Source organism: Sturnus vulgaris, chromosome 19 (assembly GCF_052056855.1).
Source record: "Sturnus vulgaris isolate bStuVul1 chromosome 19, bStuVul1.hap1, whole genome shotgun sequence".
NCBI classification, from domain to species: Eukaryota; Metazoa; Chordata; class Aves; order Passeriformes; family Sturnidae; genus Sturnus; species Sturnus vulgaris.
Window position 1 is genome coordinate 12,380,321 of NC_142261.1, and position 26,352 is coordinate 12,406,672.

The window sequence follows — 26,352 nt, forward strand, 5'->3', positions numbered from 1 at the left end:
ATTTCCCTGGGTACAGCATTTGGGGATGCTGCTAAATGTAATTCCTTTTTCCATGCGTGTCACTGGGAGGTTTGGGCAGCGCTGATAGGCAAAGAAAAATTTCAGGGCTTCCCCTCATTTCATGGCAGTGGCTGTTCTGCTGCATTTCTGCTTCTCTGCCAACAGCCCCAGAGCAGCTCCAGTCACATTCCTGCCCTCTGCACAACACCAGGCACCAAGGTGTGGACCTTACTACCACCCCACTGCTCCTGCATCAGTGGGAGTGCCCTGGAGCACAACCCACTGCTGATTTTCTCACTCTGGGGAGTGACAGCCACAGGCACTGCTGCAGTGCAAGAAAACACAGCATGGTGGGGAGATGGCACTCAGGGCACATTAACCAGTATATTAACCCAGCAAAGCCTAACTGGCTACCAGGAAGTTCATCAGTACTGTCTGTAAGGGCCTAAAAAAAACAACTAAGATATCTACATCTTTTATTTGTACCATCTGTTTTCACAGGCCTCACTCAAGGGATAGAAATCCATAATGTCTTACTCACCTGAACCCCTGTGGGTCTGCTGGCAGTGGGAATAGCCTGAGCCTTTCTCTGCCAGCACAGAGCTGTGTCAGGAGGCTTAGGTGGAGCTCAGGGCAAGGTTCTTCCCCCAGAGGGTGCTGGGCACTGCCCAGGCTCCCCAGGGAATGGGCACGGCCCCGAGGCTGCCAGAGCTCCAGGAGCGTTTGGACAGCGCTGCCAGGGATGGACAGGCTGGGATTGTTGGGGGGTCTGGGCAGGGACAGGAGGGGGCCTTGTGATCCCTGTGGGTCCCTTCCAGCTTGGGACAATCTATAACTCAAGTTCAGGATAAGGCATTTCCATGGAAGCCGTGCTCTTGGAGCTGCCCACTCCAGGGTGGGCAGGAGGGCGCAAGAAGCCAGTATGAAAATAAAATTTTGCCAATTATAAATAGTACAAAAGAGCAGGAATGGCTGCTGCAGCCTGTCCCGTGTATTGGGTGCCGCCACTGGCACACACAGTCAGGGCAGCTCCCTCCCAGGAACAGGCAGCACTCCCACAGGGAATGCAGCTCCGTGTGAGCCCAGGTGCAGGTACTGCACACAACATCCATCCCCTGAGCAAAGGGAATGCTGAGTTAACAGAGCCTCCTCCTGGGCAGGGCTCAGGGATGGTGCAGCCCTGTGGTGCAGCTGCTCAGGAGGGGATCATGCCCTTGCTGCGCTTCCTGTCGGCCATGGCCCGGCGGTTGTGGTTGGCTCTCGTGCTTTTGTTCGCCTCCTTCCTCCTGCGCTCCTGCACCGTGTCCCGGCTCTGCCCGTGGCCCTTGGCATTCCCAACAACGGCAGAGCTGTCGTGCTTGTGCCTGGAACACACAGAGAAAGGGCATCACAACAGGCACACTGCACTCCTGGGGACAAAATCCCACAAACACCAGGATGTGAGCCTTGGCTCATCCCAGGGCTCCCACAGCAGCCCAGGAGCAGCATCAGCCACACCCCCACTGTGTCCTTCCACACACTGAGCCCATCAGCTGAAAACAGCTATGAAAATGTCCCAAAATCCCTGTAGGAGCTCTTGGAACTCTAGAAGTCGTGCTCTCCAAGATCCTGTCTTGCACAGGGTTCTGCTGCTTGGAGTGACAGAACAAGGGGGAATGGCTTTATGCTGAAAAAGGGAAGATTTAGATTGGCTATTCAGAAGAAATTGTCCCCTGTGAGGGTGGGGAGGCCCTGGCACAGGATGCCCAGAGAAGCTGTGGCTGCTCCTGGATCCCTGGAAGTGTCCAAGGCCAGGCTGGACAGGGCTTGGAGCACCTGAGATAGTGGAAGATGTCCCTGGCCATGGCAGGAGGTGGAACAAGATGGTCTTAAGGTCCCTTCCCACCCAAACCACTGCCTGCCCCTATTCAATGAGATAGCAGTGAAGTAAAGGGTGGGTGAGGAAGTTCACCCCACTGCAGCAGGTCCCTGACAAACAGGAATGTCAAGGAGCAGGAATAGCCTCAACCATTGCAGTCAGTAGCAGAACAGCTGCAGAGGCAGAGGGAGATCTTTGCTTACCCCTTCCTGGCAAGGAATGCCTGGCGCCTGGCTTCAGCCCTCTCCCGCAGCACTGCCGGGTCCTGCACAAAGTGATCCTACAAGGAGGCAATGGGACAGGTCAGCAAACTCATCAGCACCCTGCAGAAGCCTGGAGAGGAGAGGATTCTGTTGGGAACAGAGTCAGTTCCTGGTTCATTATATCTGGACCAGTAGGATTGGTGTCAGGGACTCTAAACACAACACCTGGCACAAAACCTGCCTGAAAACCTTCCCACACCATGGCTGCTCCCAGCACATCCATGGAAACAGTGTCAGTGACCCTCAGAGTGCTCTGCTGGCACTGTCTGTCTCTGGGATAAAGCAGATTAAAGCTCCCCACGGAAGAAGTGTCACAGCTGCAGCACAGTTAGGCCAGGAAGCAGCAGAGAGCTGTCCCTGGGGACACATCACAGCCCAGCAGCCACTGAAAGCAGCTCAGTCCCCACTGCTGCTCAAAGGTTCCTTTTCTGAAACAGGGAACCTGCTCCACATCACCTGCAGGTGAAGCAGGGATTAAATATGGTAAATCTTAATGCAACTCCAGCTAAATGTTACCTTTGTTCTTTCCTTTTCAGCTTCCTCCTCCTCCTCTTCATCCTCCTCCTCTGTCTCCTGTCCCTCCTCCTGTCCTTTAGGTCTCAAGACCTGAGGAATTGTGAATGGCCTGGGAATTAAGACACAAGTAGTTAGAAAACAGCACAGCCACAAACATTTCCCAGAACAGCACATCCTTTTAGGTTTGCATTATGTCCTTAGAAAGACGAGAAGCTACAGATTTCATGGACTTCATTTTCCTGAACAAAAAAAAACCAACAACCCAGGAGACCCAGGAGTTAATGCCACACATTCCTATGGGCAGTTAACAAACACACACTCTTCACAAGGGAATGCTCACTATGAAATTGTCACTGAAAATAATAATAATAATAATAGTTAAAAAAAACAACCCTGAAACCTCACAAGGAATTTCTCCACAGAAACAACTGCTTCCTTTGGGAAATGGGCATCCAGACACAGCCACAAGGCAATATTAAGGAGTATCCTTTGCTAGGCTTTAGCTCAGCAGACAGGGAGCATCTGTTGTACAAGGCAAATTTGGACAGAACCATTAATGCTCAGCCAGTTCTGTGCTCCAAAGCCTCTGACTGGTCAGGGCTATCATCCAGGGAGCCCCAGCTCCATTGCTGTGCCCCAGTTTCCTACAGGGGGAAATCCCTGGAGAAATTAATCAGGCTTTATGAGTCACTCTGGACATGCAGAGCAAAGGGCCTGGGGGAGGAGGAAGAATTTACCACATGTCTATAACTCTTCTTTAACATAAATATGTGTCTGTGTTTAAAATCCATTGGAATTCAGACCCACCATTCCACTGCCAAGGAAATAAATGTAAAACCAGAAAAGCCTTTGTTATGTCAAACCAACAGATCCAGTTTTCAGCAGTGACATCCACTAATTGTTTCTAGGGGCAGTGAGACCTGAAAGAGGGGAAAACACTGGTGCCACATTCTTACAGGCAAAACACAAAAAGGATTTAAATTGAAGCTTCTCAACACTTTAGGAGGAAGAGAAAAGGGACAAAAGAGCCTCAAAGCTTCGACTTGATTTGAGGTTAGGAATGGTGACATCTTCATAATACATCACAATTCAAAAGGCCACTTTTCAGAAATGTTAAAGCAGCTTTTAGAACACATGTTTTCTAAAATAGATATTCTCTAGCCTCCATCCCCACTAACCCTTTGCTTCCCAAAAGCTAACTGTGTGCAGCTGTCAGTCATGGTGCAGAGTGCTGTGCAGCCCATCAGGGACCCAATTTCAGCTGGCAGCACTCAGAAGGGATTGGCATGGAAAAGTTTGGTTGTAAAATCTCCCAAATTTCGAAAATTCCCTTTGCTAACCAGCCATTTTAGGTTGCCCAGCTCCACTGATTTTCCAAACTGTTTTTCCCTGCCACATGGTAGTTTCTCTAAGGAGAAGCACTGCTGAGTACAAGTTTCCACACATGGCAAATTTCCCTCTTGGATTTGCTGATGAACTGAAGCAATGACTGAGTGGAAGCTGGAGAACACCCTGGGCACACTCTGTTTTCCTTTGCAACACATTCTTGAAATTTAGGAATTGTTTGGCTGGGAATTTAGTTTGTATTTATGTACAGCCACTTTTCATTGAGGTTCTTTGGCTCGAGGGTTCAATCACTTTGTGTTCAAGGAATTGTCTGCCAAGGGAGAAGGGAGACCCAAACCTTCCTCCTTGCACACCACAGTGAAAACAGAGAAAGGAGTGGTTTGAAGCTCTGGTGGAGGAACAGAGCCCAAAGCAGGGTTTGTGGAAGCCAGGGAATTCTGTGGTGATTCTCCCATGGATCCCTCCCTCCCCCTCCCCTCAGCATTCACCTCCTGGAGATGAGCTCGTCATCCGAGTCAGCGTCGTTAGCGCCCACTTGGTTGCCATCGTAGGTGTCATCGTACTCGTCCTCGTAGTCCTCGTAGTCGTGGGCTGCTCCCGGCTCCAGGGGCAGCTCCTCCAGCACCACGCTGTACTGGCTGTAGCGCTGCCTCTGCTCCCTCACCAGCCGCTTGTCATTCACCAAGCTCCGGGTCGTGTCCTGCTCCCTCCTGCAAGGAATGGGGAGGGGAAGGGAGGGGTCACAACCTTCCCTTGAAGCTGCTTTTTCCCCTGGTAGTGGAATGTGTAGTAGTGCAAATCTCATCCCCAATGCCACAGGCTCTCCTTACCCCACCCCTTGGCCTGCTGGTTTATAGAATCATGGAATGGCTTGGGCAGGAAGGGATCTTAAAGCTCATCTTGTTCCACCCTCACACCTTCCACTGTCCCTGCCTGCTCCAAGCCCCAATGTCCAGCCAGGGCATCCAGGGGCAGCCACAGCTGCTCTGGGAATTCCATCCCAGCCCCTCCTCACACTCCCAGGGAACAATTCCTTCCCAATATCCCATCCAGCCCTGCCCTCTGGCAGTGGGAAGCCATTCCCTGTGTCCTGTCCCTCCATCCCTTGTAAACAGTCTCTCTTCCATCTTTCTTGTCAGCCCCTTCAGGTCCTGGAAGACCCCACTTAGGTCATCTCAGAGCTTTCTCTTCAGGCTGGACAATCCTAATTCTCCCAGCCTTTCCACACAGCAGCACTGCTCCATCCCTCTGATCATCCTGGTGTCTCCTCTGCTCTCACTCCAGCAGCTCCAGCTCCTTCCTGTGCTGGGCCCCAGGGCTGGATGGAGTGATCCAGGGGGGTCATTTCTACCAGGGCTGTTTGGCCACTAAAAAAGAGCAGGAATTGGAGACCACCACTATCACTTCAGACAGAGAGGAAGCTTTCACAGGAGGCCAAATGCAATTCTACCCTAGATGAAACTTGGCCAAGGTGCATGGAGCACAAATGTGAGGGGGAAAGGACAAATGTTGATGGGGAGATCCAAAAAATAACCAGTGCAGGTGAGGATGAGAATAAACACATCTCCTAAGGCAAAGAACAAAACAGTAGAGTCTTTGTGATTCAATCTCTCAGAGCACTCCAAGTGCTCTTAAATTTAGAAAGCAAGTAAATTATCATCATTTTAAAGAAGTGAAGACGAAGAATAGAGGGGTTAAAAAGCAGCTGCTGAGTGTCTCAAGCTGCACATGCATAAGCTCAGAATTCCCATTTTTCAGACCAGCCAAGTACATATTTACAGCAAAGCAACAGGGGATTCCACTGTCCAGCATTCCCAGGATAACTTGCAGCCCCCAGAGTCCAGCAGGACCCAGCATCAGTGGATTTTATCAGAGAAAGGACCTGTCCAAGGCAGTGGCAGTGACTGAGGAAGGGACAGGCTGAGGGGATGTCATCCAGCAGCCCAGATTTTCATTGGAATCTCAAAACAAAGGGAGTTTAACGCTGGAGGTGTTTCCCTCTGTGCCATGACTCACTGCCTGCATTGGCTGCATCACGCCCTGCCAAGCACGTGGTGAGCTCAGCCATGCCGGGATCCCTGGGATAACACCCCCTGTGGGAATTCAGCCGAGGCTGAACCCAGCACCTGGTAATTGCTTCCTGTCGAGCTGGTCTGATGACTGCAAAGGAGCTGCATGAAATGGTCTGGGCACCAATCCCAGGAAAAACAGTGGGAGAGCTCCTCTAGTGCCATGGAGCTCAGGACATGCTCTGGCTTCAGGAGACAGATTCAGCTGACAACTAGGACTGGACAGGCACAGACAAGTGCCATCACTTTTCAGGATCAGCAGAGTCTATGTTGGCACATTCATTTCCTTGTGTTTGATTCCCTCCTCATCCTGGCTGGATTTCTCTTTCTCAAGGACAGTCACTGCCCCAAACTGCTGATGCTGAGAGTGGCCAGAACATCCTGCTCTGGCTCTTTAGGCACTATGGTGGCACCAGGCTTAGCAACATCACCCAGAACACAAGGGAATTTGGTGGGCAAAAGGTATTTAGAAGAGAAAAAAGAAATTTAAATATTTGATGCAATTCAAATCCAAAGCAGATCTCAGACAAAGCTTGGAGAGCCCTATTACCCCAACACTGGGGTGAACCATCAGTGCTGAATATTAAGTCCTGGAGACAAGGTACTGCAGCTTTTCCTTGGATTCAGTTGGATATGGTCATCTTTGGGCATTGCTGATCTCCAGATTTTAAACTACTCAAACCACAACTAATATGTCTGGAATCTTGCAGAGTTTTCCCAAATGTTCTGAAATCAAGGAAGGCAAACAACATCAGGAAGAGCAGCAGCAAGAGGATAATCCCAAGAGGTCACATAAGTACAGCAGGAGAGAAGAGAACTTCTCCAGGAGTGATGATACCCCTGGAGAGAAGGCACCCCTGGAGGGCAGAGCCATGGGAGCAGATCCCAGAGCCCGGCTCAGGGATGATTTACAGCTCCCAAAGCTCTCCAGGTGATCTGCAGAGGGAGCTGTGAGCGGGATATTCCAGCCACTGCATGCTCTGTGCTGAACTCGGTGCTCTCTGGCCTTGACCAGCTGCTGCAGGAAGGCTTTGGGAAATGGGGATAACCCAGCACATCTGTACAATGCACCTGTCTCACAGAGCAAGGCACCACCACAAGGAGAAAGGTTCTGTCTGAATTCTCAGCTATGGACACAACAAAAGTCATGACCTTGGCCAGAGAGAAAAGAAATTGCTTTCTTGCTCAGCCAAGACAGGGTCAGCACTGTGGCACTGCTCTGAGGAGCTGGGCCACTGGACTTGGGGACAAAAGTGGTTCTCTCCTAGAGTTTGATGCAACTATGCAACCAAAACATTAATTGGAAGCTCTCAGCTCACATGGCTCCAACTCCAGCCAGACTTTTAGTTAACTGTTGTGTAAATGCCTCCCAGCATTAAGATCACACTTGGCTGGTTAGAGGAGATGTTTAAAGCCTAGTGGAAGGTGTCCCTGCCCATGGCAGGGGGTGGAACAGGATAAGCTTTAAGGTTCCTTCCAACCCAAACCATTCCATGATTCTGTGATATGTTCTAAAAGAATCTGGGAACCACTATAGAGTTGACATCAGCATGAGCCAGCACCACACACCCAGCTAAGGAGAAAACAAAGTGAAAACTGGTGAGGTTTTGCAGAAACCTCTGCCCATGGCAGGGGGATCCCTGCTCACTGCAGGCAGAGTGACTAAACGACCTTTAAAGGTCCCTCCCAATCCAAACTACTCCACGAGCCCAAGTGCCCTTCTGCAGGAAGCTTTACAGCAGCAGGAGCAAAAGAAGCAGTCTAAGGCACTGAATGTTATCAGATGTTGATGTAGATGGATATTGAATCTTCCCTTGGCTCTAAATCAAATCATTAGTTATTCTCAGCTCTGAGTCACAATCCAGGCTCAGGGATGGTGCTTTTCAAGGTCTGTTGTTCAGTGCAAGTTTAACATTAAGCCCAAGGAGCAAGAGCCTGACATTACAAATGAGTTGGCAGAGCAATCTCCAGCAGCAGACACAGGAAAGCCAATTAGGAAAAACACTAAGTGAAACCAACCCCCTCATAATATTTCATTTTACTTTCCCAAACAGGTGGGGAACATTTTTGATAAGCTTTCCCCCCCTGCCAAAACATTCCTGCAAGATGTTTTTAGGAGAGATAAATGTGCAGGTTCCCAGGTGTTTTTGTTCCTCCTGACAGGCAGAGTTAATGACTGGGTGCCAACACTCACCTCTTGCCTTTCTGGATCCGAGACACATCCACTGCATCCCTACTGAAAACATCAAACTCATCATTCTGGAAAACATTATAGCGAGAGCTGACCAGAGGGGTAGGGTCTGGCTTCAGCTGTCTGTTAAAACACAAGGAGAGAGAAGAAAAACAAAAGTGAGGTAAGGAAGAGAAATCCTTCCCCTTTGTTAGTCCCAGAACAATCCTGAGCACACCAAGAGGTGCTGGCTGAGTCACAGGGCACAACCCTTTCCCTTCCCAGCTCCTGGCACAAGCACAGCACTTCCCAAAGCTTGGATTTGAGGGGAAACTAAAGTAACTCACAGAAAGCCAAGAGAAAATTCTTCAGTTCATTTCAGAGTCTATCAAACCATGCAGGACAACAGAATATTCAACAGACTGCCTGGTCTCAGAACAGTGACTCAGTGAAGACAAACACTAAGTGTGATGAATTACAGGCTGGAAAAAATTCCAATAATTTGTTGCTGCTGATTTCAAGATATTTATCTCCCTTGTTAAATCTTTCTCAGGGTTCCAGGTTTATGTTTGTTCAGCTTGTAAGTCCAAAACTGTACTTTTGACATTCATTTTGGTGGTGCAGACTGCTCAGCTGGGCAGCTGCAAATGCTGCTGTGCTCCCCTATAAATCAGCAGGGGTCAGAATTCGACATTTCCTATCGAACCAGCAGCTTTGTTTCAAGATGCAAAAGGCAGGAAGAAAAAAAATCCAGCTCTATCTTGTGGAACTGCTGGCTTTGCAAAAAACCAATCCTTCCTAAAGCCTGTCCTGCACCAGCAGTGCCAAAGTCAGCAGATCTGACTGCGGGAACACAAAGATTGTTGCAAAACTAGGATTTTTTTTACATCATTTTTCTGATAAAGATGCTTTCCTTTAATGCAACTGTGAAACAGTCTGCTCATAACTCCATGAAATGTGAACAAACAGCACATTCACATCCTGATGCTCTGTCAGGAACTGCTGGTGCAGCACAAACACACACTCACAGCTGCAGACAAACTCCAACAACTCAATTCTGCCACCAGCTATAAACCCTCCATCCCTTGGCCTGGATTGGCCAGGAAAGCAGGACAAGCCTGGAAAGTTTGTCAGAGGGAACATAAAAATGGATCTGAATTGTCATATCTTCACTAAACAGCAGCCTGTTAAAGAATCATATTTGACCCTGTGGGTTGAATTGGCTCCTCTGAAGATGCCCTTTCCTGCAGGACAGCTGGGATTTTCACTCTTGTGACAACAAACACTGCAGCAAAATAACTTTTGAAGGCAACCTATTCTATTCTATTCTATTCTATTCTATTCTATTCTATTCTATTCTATTCTATTCTATTCTATTCTATTCTATTCTATTCTTTCATTTCAAGTACAAGTAGGTTTGCTCCCAGTCACAAAACACAACCCAGCACCTGCTCTACTTCAACACTGAGCAGCAAAGGTCCCACTCCTTTGCAGGGACACAAGGAGGGCAGAGAACTGGTGACAGGTGACAATGAGAAGCTCTCACTGCAGTTCTCCACCCCAAATATGCAAATTCTTAGAGCTCTACAAGTGTTGAGCCTTCAGTGAGAACAATTAAGCGAGACAGAAACAACCAGAGGCTGTCCCACACCTTTGCATCCTTCGGTCCAGCTTATCCAGGTGTGGCACCAGCTTATCTTCCAGGATGTTGTTGATCACCTGCTCTGTGTCATATCCATACTCCTCCAGGCAGGCCAGGATGAATCCCTCTCCAAGGTCTGGCAGCAGATCCTTCACTTGGGAGATGAGGGAGTCCAGCTCCACGCCGGACACACGGGCGATGGGTGCGGCCGCAGCGCCGGCGCACTACGGACACCAAACACAACTGCTGGGCACTGGGCAGGGACTGAGCTGAGGGCAGGCAGTGTGCACAGAAACACTGAGAAAACAGCACTCTGGGCTGTCAGGGTTTCAACACACACAAGTACAAGGCTGGAGCCAAAAGAGGAATCAGCTGTTTAAACTACACAAGGTTTGTGACACAGATTTGGGCACACAGCTACTTTTGCCAGTCCCTGAGTCAGCAAGGACACCCTGGAGAATCCCTTCCTCAAATAAGAGGTGAGCTCTGCATTTCAAAAATATGCACATGAACTGCAGGGATGAAACAGAGTATTTGAATAATCCCCAGCAAGGGAAAACCCAAGCCATGAGAGCTGGAAGCAATTTGCTCAGAGATAACTCAGGATTCAGGTGTAGCTTCAGTCCTCATTTCCCAAGGCTGTATGGAGATCCAGCAAAGGTCAGAAATGACACCAAATCTCATGTTGTCCCCAGAGCTGAGCAAATCAAGCCTGTCCTCACAGACAGAGGAAGGCCAGGAAGAGCAGAGCCCAGTCCCACCACAGAGCTGTACCCACCTCATCCTCCAGGGCACACGCAGCCCCCAGATCCTCCCCGTTCTCAGGGGTGCTCTCCACTATTGCTGAAGCTCCTTTGGATGCTGCTGGATCTTTAACAGCTTGTCCTTTTTTCCTGTCTACCCCTTCCCAGGCACTTTCCACTGCCTGGAGGATATAGGCTGTCCTGGTCTCATCTCTAAGAGCACAGCATTAAGGACATTCCTGGATAAACATGTTCAGGGACCACCTTCAAGTAACTACGGGATTGTCAGCGACGTCCAAACTCGTGTCTGTATCAACACTAACAAAACCACAGAATGGTTTGGGTGGGAAAGGACCTTAAAGCTCATCTTGTCCCACCCCCTGTCATGGGCAAGGACAGTTTCCATTAGATCAGGTTGCTCCAAGCCCTGTCCAGCCTGGCCTTGGACACTTCTGGGGATGGGATAGCCTCAGATTCTCTGGGCAACAACTCCCCCCTCTCCTTTTTGTTTTCTGTCAAGGGAAAACTTTCCAGTACTCCTTGCCAGTCATGCAATTTAACCAGAGGCAGAAATGTCACTGGTGTGAAGGAATCCAAGAGCAGCCAGGTTGTGCAAAGCCCAAGGATACAGTGCAGAGGATGCCTGCTGGAGCAGACTCACATCATCCTCAACTGGGAACAGCTCGTCGTAGTCACGGAGAAACCTGAAAACACAGGAGCAAGTTTAATCAGTGGAGCTCAATTAATTACCACTACTGTGCCTCTCTGACTGCCCCAGTGCTCAGGTAGGAACAGAGAACCTCTCACCCAATGCTGGATTCCAGCCATCCCTGATTTTGGTCCCACTTCACCACAGCAACACTCCTCAGGTGTGAGGACTGGAACCCAGGGCTGCATTACAGGGAAAATCTGCTTTACCATGTGAAAGTGCTCAGAATGCCAGCATGGGCAGGAGGACAAGATGGAATACCCAGTTCTCCCAATTCCTTTGTATCTCCAGCATTAATGTTTAATATTTTTCTGGTCTGGTCAGCCCAGCTGGAAAGCACAGATCAGTAATAACAGCCTAACTTGTCAAGGCAGCTAATGGCTAAATTGCTCTTCTCCTCTTTGAAAGGCTGGATTAATGGGAGTGAAGAATTGCATTTCTCAGTGCCAGGGTCTGTGCTGCAGGCTGAAATCCTCTCACTGCACTTTTCCCCACTACTTACAACGATTTTTGACTCCCAAATGCCTCGTAATGCTGCCTCAGGCAATTCTGCTGTAAAGAATGGCAGAGGAGGGCCTCCCTCGGGCCTCTTGCCAGCCAGACTCACCTCCTTTCCTGAAGCACTGATGTGAAGATCTGCAGAAATTCCTCAATAAATGCCTGAATATTCTCACAGCTGCAGGAAACACAGCACAGTGAACACTCAGAGGCAAGCCTGCCAAGGTTTGGCCCCACCAGCCAAACCACTCACATTTACACACCAAGGGAAAGCCCCATTTTAAAGAGATTTCAGGCCACATTTGGCTTTCACAGGAGCAGAGTCAAATGGAACCAGGTGGTTTTCAAGGCTTCAGCAAACATTTCAGCACTTAGCTCTAAAGCTGTATCACACCTAGAACTACAAGTTTTCAGACAGACTTTACAAATAGTTTGATGCTTCAGACTTGCAGTGATCAGAAAAGGGTGTGCAGAGCGTTTGTAACTCTGCCTTTATGGGCCTCCCCACCCTCCCAGGGAACAATTCCTTCCCAATAGCCCTGCCGTCTGTCTATGGGAAGCCATTCCCCCTTGTCCTGTCACTCCAAGCCCCTGTAAACAGTCTCTCTCCATCTGTATCTTTGGGCCCTCCAGGTCCTGGAAGGTGACAATCATGCCTCAAGGTGTTACACATGATCAAAGTTTGCATGAGCCTCACACTGGGGTCAGAAGCTCACCACAGAGATTCTGGACCAAACAACTCCATCTGGAACATTCCTGACACACAGGACAACAGAATTTGACCTTAGCCAAGTCTTTGGCTACAATCCCAACACAAACAGCAGTTTCTGTTTGTTTTCTCCAGTAAATTTGAACATGAGAAAAAATTTCTCCCACACAGCAATCATGTCATTGGCGAGTAGCACAGAGCCAAGTGCCAGTACCTGCTCTCCAGGATGGGCTGCAGACAGACTTGGTTTATTAGGATGTGAAAAACTTCCAGCATCTTCTTTCTGGAGTGTGAAATCCTCCTCCACAAATCAGCAAAAACACTTCAGAGAGAGCAAAAGACACTGTTGGTGTCAGCACAAGAATCTGTAACCCACATTTATGCCAGAGTTAATCCTCTAGAAGAAGAATTTCATTAGGAGAATCATTTCCTTGCTGCACAGACCAGATATTAGACACATTTCATGGTCATTACAGAAAATTCATGCTCTAAATAAAGCTGGTTTCAATCCCAATTGTGCTGGCAGCTCCCCACACAAGACCCCCCACTGTACCAGCACAGCCTGTGCCTTACAGTGAGACTGAGCTACACAGAGATATCACTCATGTTCTCACACTTTGTTACAATTTTAATGCACCTCCCATCAAATTCCTTCTTACACAGCACTAAAAACAATTTGTCATCCCACTGCCCAGGAAAATTTGGAATTATGGAAGTCATCTCTTCAGAGCTCTTTGAAGCAGCATTATAAAAGCCAGGTTCCTCAGGGATGGTAAAGCAGCATGAAGTGAATTTTTAACTAAGCTCTAGGAAGTTTCCCTGAAGATCCAAAGGAAGCCTTTGCAAGAATTCTCACCTGTTATCTTCATAATGCCTCTTCTTGATTGCAGATTCCAGCTCAGGAATTGCCAGTTCATAAAATGCAGCTAATCTGTACAAATGGGGAACAAACCTGTACCTGTCAGCTGAGGTTCCAGAAATCATTTGCTAAAAGGCAGAACAAATGGCTGATTTCATTAAACCCTCCTCACCAGCAGTACCCATGAGCATCACCTCATTTTGGTATTTTTGCCCCAAAACACAAGCAAGCAAACAAACACACCACAGACAAAGAGCAGCACTCTAAGGAAATCACAGAAAGGTCTTTGAAGAGGTAGGAAATAAAAGCATTTGAGAAACATCCTGGTGCTAATCAGAACCATCTGCTCAACCCAGAAAAACCCCAACACAGATGTGCAGACTGCAAAGACCCAACACTCACAGAATCACAGAAATCTTGTTGGAAAAGCCCTCTGAGAGCATTGAGCCCAGCCACTCGCCAGCACTGCCCAGGCCACCACAGACCATGTCCCCAAGTACCACATCCACATGGCTGTTAAATCCCTCTAGGGATGGGGACTCCACTGCCCTGGACAGCTCTTTCCATGAAGAAATGTTCCCTAACACCCAACCTGAACCTTCCCTGGCACAGCTTGAGCCATTCCCTCTCATACTTTGTCACCCTCTTCCAGCCACTCAGCTTTTGCCAAACCTCATTGATATTCTCTAGCATTAAACATGGGCATAACATCAAAGACATTTGTTTTCAGAGCTTGAAGAACTATTTCTCCAAAACACTTTCTGCTTCCCTTGCTTTAGGTCCTACAGCAGGAAGTTCTTTTTGTCCATAACTCATCCCTCTCCACCCTTCCCAGAGCACAGCAGGTACTGTTCAGCTGACTTTGGAAATTGTCATGGATGCCTGGCTCTAGGATCCCTCCTAGATAATGACACACATAGAACAGAAAATCCACACATCCCTATATCCATGTATTTATCATGCTGCATTCCTGTCAGAGAGACCCCAGCAGCCCTTGCATTAAATCTGTCTCCTCATTTAACAATGGGACAGGACACAGTAGCACATTCAGTATTTTTACATGGCCAGGCCAAGCTGTCTGCACTCCAGGACATACCTGTAACAAAACTCATGTTTTTGGAAGGTCTGGCAAGCCAAGGGAAAGACATCAAGAAAGGCCCAGAGGGTTGTGCAGGTGTCACATAAATACAGCACAATGTCCTTCAGCTCCTGAGAGGGAAAGAGCAGTTACTGAGGGAAGAGCCAGGCAAGTTTTCCCAGCAGGGACACTGAATATTGGGGCCATGGGGGATCCTGACTGCACAGAGTTGGTATCAACCACAAACCTGGGTCTGGGGAGAGACAGAGACAACATTTCTCCTAAAACTCCTGTCCTTTAAAGAGCTATAATGCAACCCCAACTGTTTGCTTTCATTATATATCCTGTGAGATTATAAGAATCCTCATCAGAGCCTGTTCTGGACAGTGGCTTTGCCCTCCATACTCCCTCCACATATGGAATTCTCTCCCGTGCAGCACTTTTCAGGAAACACTGCACAGCAGAAACATGGGAATCGAAGGGATGCTTTCAGCAGCCTGTCCAGTGCAAGCTGCATTTCCCAGGCAGCTGAAACAAACTGAATGACACACTAAATGATAGTTTCAAACTATCATTTGTCAATAAATCAGAGTTCGAATTGATAGTTTGTTCCCACACACAAACTGAACGACTAGGGTTTTGTAGAGACATTCACTGTCTTTGCACAGTCTCCAACACATAAACCCCTCTTAATTAACTACAGTTAAATTACATTTTTGTTAACACACACATTTCTGAAGAAAAAAAATCAGCTCTTATCACTGCAAGGGTTAGGTGGAAACTTCTGTCAGATATCCTGTTACATTATTTATAAGCTGGCTAAGCAAAAAAGTTGCCAGGTTTAAAACTATCCACATTCCAAAGGATATGGCTGAAATGAATCACCTCATGGTGGAAAGGTTTTATCATCATGTCCCAGAACAAAGAGTGCAACAATGGCACAGAACCATGAGCTGTGGGAGCTTCTGGGAACAGAATGCTCCTCTGTGGTCTGTTCAGTGTGCAGAACAGACAGTTCAGTCCTACCTGGAGGGGCATGTTCCCTGCAGTCACACTGACTTTCTCTTCCAGTTTCTGGGGCTCAGCAGAAGCCCCTTCACACTGCAAACCACACTTGTGCAAAATATTGTTGAATACCTAAATCAGGAGAACAAGGCAATGTTAAAAGACAGGAGCCAGCAGTTGGACAAAGCAGAAAAGGCCAAAAGCTGAAGGAAGGAGGGAGGGAAGAGTCATCAAGTAATAATTTTAGATAAAGGTTCAAAACCTCCCTGACACACTAGAGAAAGGGAGAAACAGCAAAGTCAGGGGAGGTTTAGGCTGGATATCAGGGAAAGTTCTTCCCCCAGAGGGTCAAGGAGTGGTTGGACAACAAGTGGGATTGTTGGGGTGTCTTTGCAGGGCCAGAGGCTGAGCTTGATGATGCTTGTGGGTCCCTTCCAGCTCAGGATATTCCATGATTTCATGAAATACATTCTGCCTGCCTACCATATTCCCTTTCCACTCCCCAAGCTATGCCACATTTCCAGATGAAATCCCAGCAGGAAAGCAGTACCTGGAGGACAGTGGGCAGAGTTTCATCAAGGTCACTGAAGTAACTGGGCTGCTGAGTGAAGATATTTCCTGAAAAGGGAAAGGAAAGCATTTCCATCAGTTCAGACATGCATCAACGAGCAAATTTGTACCAGAAAATGGTACTTGTGTTATTGCTGACACCTCCCAGACACACCTAGTGACCATGTGGGACACAGCCCACCCTCACTCCTCAGCTCATGCACAGGCCTTGCTCCCAAAAAGCTCATCCATCAGCTCTCCAATGCCACTGGAGATCCAGCAATGGGAATATGTTCATCAGAGCAGAGCTAATGAGATGTCAGCTGATTCATGCTCCAGGGGCTGAATCAATGAATAATGCAAATACTATCATTGAACAACCCCAGTTCCTTTATTTGACAACTGGAGTTGACTTTTAATTACTGATAACAGTTCAGCACACATCAGGAGATGTGCTACCGAATATTTCTTAAAGGTAATGAGGCTTTAGTAACACCTGCTATTATATTACCAGGACTCCATTATCTTTACAAAATACTCCACTGAGTAATGCCATACCATAAATCCTCACCAAGTAAGCATTGAGGTTCCTATTTTCCTGGGAACTACTGTTCAGATTATGAAAGTTAAAGAGTTCTCAGCAAGGACAGAGCTATGAGATAAGTTTCAGATAAATTTATATCCTGAGTAAAACCTCAAGTTTATGAAGTTATGAATTATACCAGAACTGCTCATACCGTTATTGTCATGACATAATGAAATAATCAGTGAGCAAATCCTTGGTCACCTGCATGCAGCATGATTGTGTGGCATTCCAGAGTGTAATTCAAAGGAGGTTTCATTACTTAGGTCTTTTCTGAATATTTTAAGACCTTGATAATCTAAGCTTTGCATCTGAAAGGGAAGCATCTATCTTGCCATGCCTGCTTTCCATCTCTAAGACTCAACAGAGGAATTTAGAGTAGAAGCTACGGAAAAAGAATAAAAAGACTAAAAATGCAAAGGTTTATCTAAGATTTTCTGGCTGGAAATCTGTCTGCACCACATGATCTCTAACACTTCTCATGTTAGTGAACTTGGAAATGAGACAAAAATAACTACCAAAGAAATGGAAAACCTTCATCCCACGAGCTGCAGACAAAGTGGGTTGGAATTTAGGAAGAGCTCACTTAATCCAAGGGTAGATATTCTTCCACTCAGGTGCTCAGGTGATGTTAAAGACCACAGGATTGGGAAGAGATAAAAGAGAAGCTAAATCAATATGCTCCATCTTCACTCCATGGCTGGATGTTCCTCCCTGTGTGCTCACCACTAAGGCCTTGTGTACAGACACAGAAATCCAGGGATAAGCACAGCTTGAGCAAGGCTCTGAAGTGTTTGTGGTTTGGAAACTCTGGACACATCAATGTCTGCATTGAAGTTTCAGGTTCTGCCACTTCCCATGGCAGTGATTACCTCATACTGAATGTTTCACTTGGCTCCCAGCTCTGGGAACAACAGCACTCCGGGCTGGACTGTGCCCATCTCCCAACCCTCCTCACCCTTCCCCATCTCCACCAGGGTTTTACAGAGCCCCACATTCCTCCTGCAAGGGCCGAGGACACATTCAATTGGCACAGGAAATAGCTGAGCCTGGGTTTATGTGTAACAGCATGAGCCTGGCTCAGGGCAGCAAAGCAGGACATGAAGCTTTCCTTGGAACAAGCAAAGTGCACATGGAAAAACAAAAGCACAATCTGATCCAGAAATGACAGATCTTAGTTGCTACTGAACAATTAATTTTCAGAGCAGTTCCACTGGTATAAACCCCAATAAGTCATTTGTCATACAAACAAAAGCCTAAATGTAGCCAATTGTTCCTTGACTTTTACTGACCAATCATCTTCTGGAGCAGGAGACCATTTCCTTTCCCAAAAAGGACACAGAGATCCAAAATCTTGGGGATATCGAACAGGAAGTTATTGTAAATAATTTTTCCAAAGACAGAGGGAGTGATAAAATGATCCTACAAAGACAGAAAAAAAAAAAAAAAGGAATTTAAAGGGTAATCCATATTTTGCTCTGCAGTAACTCCAGCATTATGACACCTGTTAAAACATCTCTCAAAGGTGTATTAAGGAATTGATTTCATAGAAGACAGCAACTCTGCTAGAAACAGCTTCTGCAGAGCCATCCATTCCCACATTCCTGTCCCTGCCACACCAGGCACCTCACTGATCCCTTCATCAGCAGGTGAATTAATCCACCTAAAAGTTTTACAAAAAATCTCCCTACAGCTCCCCAGTTCCCACAGAACACCAGAACAGCTCAGCTCAGGAGCAGGAATGAGTAACCAGGTACAGGGACAGCCTGAGGTTCTTTTAACCTGGGAGAGCAAAACAGAGACCACAGGATCAGGGACAGGCAGGGAGAAACCCCAGAACTGCAGCTCTTCATGCTGACTGCTGAACACTGGAGGCATTTCTTACGAAATTCTAGATGAGAAAAATTCCATTGTCTGACACTGAGACACAAGCAGCTGAAACGTGATTTTTGGATTTTCAGAAGGCTGGTTTGCCTGTCACAGCAGATGTTTTCAATCCCAGTGAAAGGCAGGGTACATTGTCCCTGCTGAAGCAGAGGGATGGGGCTCAGTGCTGGCCAGGTTCCCTTTCCAGAACTCCTGCTGACTCCTGCATGACAACAGACTATTCATCCCCTGCAGATCACTCAACTAAAAAATGGTTTCAAATGCCTGCCTGCCTCTCAGAGTGGTGAGGTTTAATCAGATCCTGCAATGAAAGACACCACAGAGGTGTCAGGTATTTCTGCTGAAGTGCTGCCAGCTGCAGGCTCCAGTATTCCTTCATCCTGCTCCTGTCCCAGTACCCCACTCCCAGGCCTTTCCCTCAAAACGTCCTGAACGTCACCACTGTGATAAGCAAGAGAATCAACACAGCCCTAACACAGCATGAACCAAAGAGGGAGGGATTGCTGAAACACAAAGTGCCTCACTCATCCTACCCAAAGCCTGGTGAAAACCCCATGGCTCCAGATGGGAGTTGCACTCACACAATTAGTGCTGAGCATGTCTTTTAATTATAGAATGTTAGAATGGTTTGGGTGGGAAGGGACCTTAAAGCCCATCCAGTGTCACTCCCTGCCCTGGGCAGGGACACCTCCCACTGTCCCAGGCTGCTCCAAGCCCCAATGTCCAACCTGGCCTTGGACACTGCCAGGGATCCAGGGGCAGCCACAGCTGCTCTGGGCACCCTGTGCCAGGGCCTGCCCACCCTGCCAGGGAACAATTCCTGCCCAATATCCCATCCAGCCCTGCCCTCTGGCAGTGGAAGCCATTCCCTGTGTCCTGTCCCTCCATCCCTTGTCCCCAGTCCCTCTCCAGCTCTCCTGGAGCTCCTTTAGGCCCTGGAAGGGGCTCTGAGCTCTCCCTGGAGCCATCTCTTCTCGAGGCTGAATGCCTGATGATGCCAAGGTAACAGTAATTTAGAGCACTTTCACTGCATGTCCAAAACTTGGGGCAGGTTCAAGGAGAGAAGTATTAGCAGGAATTTTGTGGCACCACGTGGCCCTGAGGAAGTGGTGGCCTGAAGAGCCTGCTCCATGTGGCCACACAAAGGCCAATGTGCTCTCTCTCCTCTTAGCACATGGATAACCTGCTATTACTCAAGAAGGAGATCCAGGCAATCAACCAAGGAATCACTGCATAGTTAGATGCTTCAGCTGAGTGTTATCATCTCCACAAGGAGGATCCAACTGATAAAATCATCAGGGAGAGAGAGGAATCTCATGTGAGAAGGAAAATGATTCTCTAATTTCTCTAATTCTCTTTTTTCCTAAGTCACACAGCCTGAAGCACTTACAAGGCATAGGAATATTTATTTACCTTGGACTCCTTGTGGGTGGACATCCTGAGGAATGTGAGGAAGACACTCCTATGGAGGGATTTCTGCAGCTCATTCACCTCGGGGTGGCAATCCCACAGCACGTCAAACTTGCGAGGGGCAGAGCGCAGGTAGGAATCCAAACACTTCTGCAGGGTCTCATCAAAAATCACCTGGCACAAGGAAAGGCAGCAAAATGGGAAGGAAGGAATGTCACATCTTCATAGGTTGTGCTTCTGAGCAGCCCAGTTAAATTTAAAGCAATCTAAAACACTCAGGTATATGAAAAGGACTCCCATATCCATCAAATACAAGTCAACTCTTAAAATTCACAATGGAAAATCCTTAGGGAAATACTTTCTTTGCATTCTAAGGTGCAGGAATGGAAATTAAAATGTTTCCTGCATGACATTATAAGCATAAACAAAAAAATCGTCATTTATTAAAATGATGTAAGGCTCATGGCTTTTACAAGCACCTAGATATTTACATTGTATCTTCAGATAAAAAACAATGATTACCTGGCACCAGAATTTGTCATGAGGCAAAGCCAGAAGCCAGTTCAGGTCATCTGCAATGAATTTTGCTCTCTCCAGGAATTCCTCCACCAGAGCAGGGTCTTTGATGGCAGGAGGGGGTTTGTACAGCACGAACGACCGATCTGCTTTAATTTCTGGGTGCTGCAGAAAGCCAAGAAACCACTGTATGAAACTCCAGAGCACGTGACAGGAATGCCCAGTTACCATCTGCTCACTGAGTTCCAGCAAACACAAAGTTACCTTTTAATACAACTTGACATTATAGAACCACAGAATGGTTTAGGTGGGAACAGACCTTACAGCTCATCAGTTCCACCCCTGCCTTCCACTATCCCCAAGCTCCATCCAGCCTGGCCTTGGACACTTCCAGGATCCAGGGGTAGCCAGAGCTGCTCTGGGCACCCTGGGCCAGGGCCTCTGGAACAGGAGGGGACCAATTTCTCAGGGGAACAATCTCTCTCCAATATCTAACCTAAATTTCAGTTTGAACCATTTACTCCTTGTCCTGTCATTATAGTCCTGATGACAGGAACATTCTGCTCCCTGGTAACTTCCCACTTTCTACCCTTTCAAGACAGTGGGTTTGTATCTTTCTTTAAGAGCAACATTTTCACACTTTGATAATTTGGCAGATGTTACTCCTTGCTTTCTCTTAACCAAAGCCTGACAAAGCAATCCTCCCACACCTTCAAAACAAAGAGCAGGAGCTTCCTGGCATGCCTTTGAACTCTCTCTTTTTCCTCTGAACTGGTTCTTGCACAACATTCCATGAACTTAAACTGACACAACCATCAAAGACAGAAAGAAACACTTCACTACCTTTCCCAGGGGTTACTGAACTGGCTTTGCCCAAATTACACCCACCCTAAAAGGAGAATTCCAATGAGCAGCAGGTTTGGGCTCTGCCTCATCCCACACGTGTGCTCAGGGTAAAGCTCCTCAGGAGTGAGCAGCATTGGCAGTCCCACTCCTGCAACACACCCAAAAGGTTCTCTCCAGGACTATTTCTGGGAGAAAGGGTTTCTGTGGGTTGAATTTTCTGGTTTCATCAAGTTGAAGGCACAAGGGACGGACCCCAGTGCCACAGCTCAGAGCTAAACTTGAGGCAGAGCTTGCAAAAACTCCCTGAGCATCTCTCCATTGCAGCAGAGGTTGCAGATTCAAGAGAGGGAGTTGTGCTGGGAAAACAGTTTATTCCAGCTGTTGAACACAGTCCGTTTGGTTCTTGTGTTTTGGGGTTTTTTATAGTTGGTAAATGAAATCTCAACTATCTGAACACATTAAAAAAAAAAACTCCTTTAACAAGCAGGCTGAACAAATTTCACAGAATCACAGAATGTCCTGAGCTGGAAGGGACCCACAGGGATCATGGATCCAGCCCCTGTCCCTGCCCAGACCCCCCAACAATCCCAGCCTGTCCATCCCTGGCAGCGCTGTCCAAACGCTCCTGGAGCTCTGGCAGCCTCGGGGCCGTGCCCATTCCCTGGGGAGCCTGGGCAGTGCCCAGCACCCTCTGGGGGAAGAACCTTGCCCTGAGCTCCACCTAAACCTCCCTGACACAGCTTCAGCCATTCCTGTCACATATCCCAGACCCAGCCTCAATATAAGGTAATTATTTATTGAAGGTCTGTTTGGCTTTCAGGAAAAGCAGAGCTCACCAGTGCTGGTAAAGTTCTCAGCTTGCCTGTCTTGGGATCCCTTTCTGTCAGCTGGAGCTCATCCAGAGGCAATGCTGGCATCCTGGTGGCTTCTTCCTGTTCTCAGCAAACAAAAGCAGCACAGGATGCACTTTACAAGGTTGGACAGGCAAAAGCTGCACAAAAGAGGCTGCAGCCCTGCTGCAGCACACACACACTGGCTGGGAATACATTTATGCCAAGCAATTTATACCCAGCAATTTATACCCCACCAAAATGCCAAATCCTGAGGGAGCCACCTGGACATGTCTCAGAGGAAATTCAGAATGTGGTGCTAAACTCTCATCCCTGTTCCACAGGTCACAGATACCTTCCAGGACAACAAAACCCATTTGGGAACACTGTTTAATATGGAAATTAGATATTTAAATAGGGTTGCTGAAGAGCTGTGCTGAACTCTGGCCTTTGCAGCCTCTTCCAACACTTGCAGTGTCTCTCCTGACAGCACAAACTGCAGGGACAACCCAAACACAGCCTTGCCTGTGCTTTAGAAGAGGATTTTTGGTGCCTGTGTGTAGAATCTCACAGCACTCAGCCAGACAAGGGACACAGGCTGAGCCTACAAAAGCCTTCCCTGCTCCTGCCAATTCCCTCGTGCTCACAGAACCACAGCTTCATCTTCAACAGCATTTATGGGCTCAGAAATGTCTCAGTTAACTTTCTGAAATTAACTCTAAGTCAAATACTAGTAAATCAATAGAAAGTATGTAATGGGTGCTGTTAAAAAAGTTCAGACCTACAAAAATTTAAAGTTGCAGGTAAACAGAGCTTTTAAATTCTTTAGAGGGTTATGGGTTCTGCAAAATGGTACTAAAAAGTGTGAAGGTCACATGTCTCCTCAGATACACTTTAAGTGCAGTCACATTGCCTGGGCTGAATAACAATTAAAACAAGAGCAGTGTCTCTAAAGCTGAACAACTGACTTGGGAGTGGGGTCACGGTTCAGACAGCAAGTGAAAAAATATCATTTTTCATTCCATAAATTTGTCATCCATGGATTTAGGCAAAAATTCTGTAATCTAACATTTTAGAGCTCAACTAAAATAATACAGCAGAGCAACAGCAATACCCACAGCTTAGACAACTAAATATAATTCTGTCTTTCCAGGGGAGTTTAAAAATTAGAATGTTGACATGAGCAACTATTACTCCATGAAAAACAATTTCTTTAGGAAAAAAAAAAAAGAAACCACCAAAACTTTTCAGCAGAATAAGCCAGGCTGGCTTTCAGTTCAGTTTCATCATACATTTAATTTGGCTCTTAAAATTTTTAGAGTCATTCTGCAAGTTGCACATAGAAACGTGTATTTGTAACACAGAAAAACATGCCAAGTGAGTCATTTCAAGCCTGGAAGGCATCAAAATCTCCAGTCCAAGTCAAAAGCATCCTGGAAGAGACAGAAGCCCTGCCCAAAAGCTTGTTCAGGATGGGAAGGGAAGGGAATAAACCTGAGGATAGGATAACCTCAACAGAAAATTATTCCTGATCACTCTCAGAAGCTTTTCCCCCCACAAAGAACTTTGGTCTAAACCACAAGCCCACGATTAATCTGCTGTGTCCTGTGATTTCAGGTACAGGGGAAGAGCCAGACAAATAACAAAATGAACTAGGGGAACTGATTTTCCCAGCGCCAGAAACGATCCCTGCCCCTCCCACTGATGTGCACAACCACGGGGACATCCAGGGTGAGGTGACATTGCTGAGGATGAGGAAACCACCACAGCACAGCTGGCACAGGGAATGCTGCAGCATGGATTCATGGAATGGTTTATATTGGAAGGAACGTTAAAGCTCATCCCATTCCAACCCTCACCCTGGGCAGAGACTGTCCCAGGCTGCTCCAAGTCCCAGTGTCCAACCTGGCCTTGGGCACTGCCAGGGATCCAGGGGCAGCCACAGCTGCTCTGGGCACCCTGTGCCAGGGCCTGCCCACCCTCCCAGGGAACAATTCCTTCCCAATATCCCATCCAGCCCTGCCCTCTGGCAGTGGAAGCCATTCCCTGTGTCCTGTCCCTCCATCCCTTGTCCCCAGTCCCTCTCCAGCTCTCCTGGAGCCCCTTTAGGCCCTGGAAGGGGCTCTGAGCTCTCCTTGGATCTTCTCCTCTCCAGGTGAGCACCCCCAGCTCTGTCACCTCGGCCCTACCCCATGGCCAGATCCCCTCAGTTAACCCAACCCTGCCGGTTAACCCGGGCCCTGCCGCTCCCGCTGCTACCGCGGCAACGTCCCCTGCCCGGTCCCTGTCACTGTCGCACCGGGCTCAGCCGCTACCGCCCACTCCAACCCACCCCAACCCAACGCCGCCACAGCCGCCCGAACCCCGGTACCGGCACTCGCGTCCCGCCGGCCCCGCGCCGCTTCCGTGGCCAAGCGCTGCTTCCGGCCCCGAGCGGAACTACCGGGATGGGCGGGGCCCGGGGCAGCTCCGCCCCGGCGGCGGGACCGGCCCGCTCCCGGTCCGGCTGTGGATCCGAGGGGCTGGACTGGGGCTGGGCCCGGCTCCCGGTCCGGCTGTGGATCCGAGGGGCTGGACCGGGGCTGGGCCCGGCTGTGGATCCGAGGGGCAGGAGCCGCGCTCGGGCCGTGCTGCCGGGATCGAACGGGCGGGTTTAATCCCAAACCTCCGCCTCCCTCCGGATCCGCTACAGCCGCGGGGCTGGAGCAGTCACAGTCTGTGGGTTGTCTTGGGAGGGGAAGGAGCCTCCCGCTGTTCTTCCTTTGAAGGAAAACCAGCTGGTTCAATAAATCACCTTTTTGAAGGAGACTTTTTAACTTAACTGCGCTGCCCCTTCCAGTGTCACAGGCGGAGGGAGGCCGGGCAGGGAAGAGGTTCTGCGGGGACAGGGACCTGTCACAGCTGGCGACCCTCACACCCCCAAGGCTGCTTGCCTCGGCTGGGACTGCTCCTTGCTCCCCGGGGAGGTGCATTATGGCCGGACAGCACACGAAAAGAGCAATTCCTGTCAATTCATACGGGCACCGATAGCGAGAACAGGTTACATCAGTCACATTTACACCACACCGAAACCCCGGGAACCGGGCGCTTCCCAGCCTGCAGGGTGACACAGACACATCCAGTCGTCACCAATCTCTGCTCCGAAGGGTCTCGGTTCTCCTCTTTGACCACAGGGAACTCCTCCTAAACTTAGCCCAGAGCCCAGCTTTAGATGGTAAAGTGGCCTAAAATAGAAACCACGCCATGCGCTGTGTCGTGTGGCTCGTTAGGGAAGGGCTGGAGCGAGTCCCGCTGGCAGTGCCCTCCATGCCCCGCACACTCCGGACAGTTCTCAGTGCCCAGCTGGCTGTGCTGGCACCGGGGTGCCCCTGATCCCATGGGGGGACTGAGCAGAGGGCCGCACACCCCAAGGGCTCCCCCTGCGCCAGCAGCACAGCCGGGCTCTGTTCCCGTCACACAGGGCTGCGTGTTAGGGATTCACACTGCAAATGTCACGACGGGCTGTCTGGAACCTGCCATCTCCCCCATCCTCTTGAATTAGTAATTTTTAAATGAAATATTCATTGTTTCTATTTCTCAAACATCACTGCACCAGTCAGACCTTGGGACTGGAGCCCCAGGACCAACACGCTGTGCAGAACAGCCTACCAGAACCAAACCCCAGCGATTTCGATCCAAGGTTTGCTCCAATTCTCTTTCCTGGAGGAGAACACTTGGCAACTGAAATATGATTCCCTCGCAAAGGCATCTGTTTATCTCCCCTCCTGTGCCAGCCCTCCTCAGAGCGGTGCTGGTGAGATGCCAGGTGACTCAGTGGGCTTTGAATGTGTCATCGAGCTGTTTTGAGTCACTATTCCTCTTTTTGGGGTGTTTTTTTGTAACCCCACCGACTGTGTATTCCCTATTTAATTTCCTAAAGCACTGTGAGCTGTTAGAGCCTCTGCCCAAAATTTGGGATATTAGCTCCATATGTATAACCCAGTCAGATAATTATATGGAGACACACTATTCGTACAAATTTATCTGGCATAAAACCCCTTGCATCTGTTCACCTGTGACAACGTGCCAGAGACCTTCAAGACTTCATGATGGTAGAAGTTAAATCTGAAATCTTAATGGAAATCACGGCTTTCTGATCTCAGTGTGCAGGGAAACTGCCGACCTGTCTTGCACAGATAAGGCAAAGCATTAAAATCAGCTTGCTGGCTGCTGCTTCTGCTGAAAATCCATTTCTCAAGGTTCAATCCAGAGTCATCAAAAGGTAC

General features: G+C 48.3%; 1 protein-coding gene across 3 annotated transcripts; it reads right to left on the reverse strand.

Moving 5' to 3' along the window:
• Window positions 1-459: 459 nt before the first annotated feature.
• ASCC2 (activating signal cointegrator 1 complex subunit 2) lies at window positions 460-24,543 on the reverse strand. Of its 3 annotated transcripts, none has more exons than XM_014894768.2 (19): window positions 24,459-24,543; window positions 22,094-22,189; window positions 20,418-20,576; window positions 19,899-20,069; window positions 17,891-18,020; window positions 16,017-16,084; window positions 15,488-15,598; window positions 14,480-14,592; window positions 13,381-13,455; window positions 12,739-12,846; window positions 11,925-11,993; window positions 11,238-11,312; window positions 10,644-10,821; window positions 9,875-10,089; window positions 8,248-8,367; window positions 4,473-4,694; window positions 2,638-2,746; window positions 2,062-2,138; window positions 460-1,364 (listed from the first exon to the last, which is right to left on the reverse strand). In XM_014894768.2, exons 2-19 carry the CDS (start codon window positions 22,172-22,174, stop codon window positions 1,196-1,198), a joined length of 2,250 nt encoding a protein of 749 aa, XP_014750254.2. In that variant the 5' UTR covers window positions 22,175-22,189; window positions 24,459-24,543; the 3' UTR covers window positions 460-1,195. The 3 variants fall into 3 exon arrangements, with proteins under 3 accessions (XP_014750254.2, XP_088032019.1, XP_088032020.1); XM_088175893.1 differs by having other exon boundaries at window positions 24,451-24,491; XM_088175894.1 differs by lacking the exons at window positions 17,891-18,020; window positions 19,899-20,069; window positions 20,418-20,576; window positions 22,094-22,189; window positions 24,459-24,543 and adding an exon at window positions 17,117-17,263.
• Between the last annotated feature and the right edge of the window lie 1,809 nt (window positions 24,544-26,352).

What these genes read in the sequence shown, in the direction of transcription:
- ASCC2 (XM_014894768.2), bottom strand. Translation starts at nt 22,174, where the DNA reads ATGCCAGCATTGCCTCTGGATGAGCTCCAGCTGACAGAAAGGGATCCC. An exon ending in AGGCATTATGAAGATAACAG is followed by an intron (nt 12,847 to 13,380) that starts GTGAGAATTCTT and finishes CTCTCTCTGAAG; the next exon opens with TGTTTTTGCTGATTTGTGGA. An exon ending in CAGCAGGCATCCTCTGCACT is followed by an intron (nt 10,822 to 11,237) that starts GTATCCTTGGGC and finishes CTGTGCTCTTAG; the next exon opens with AGATGAGACCAGGACAGCCT.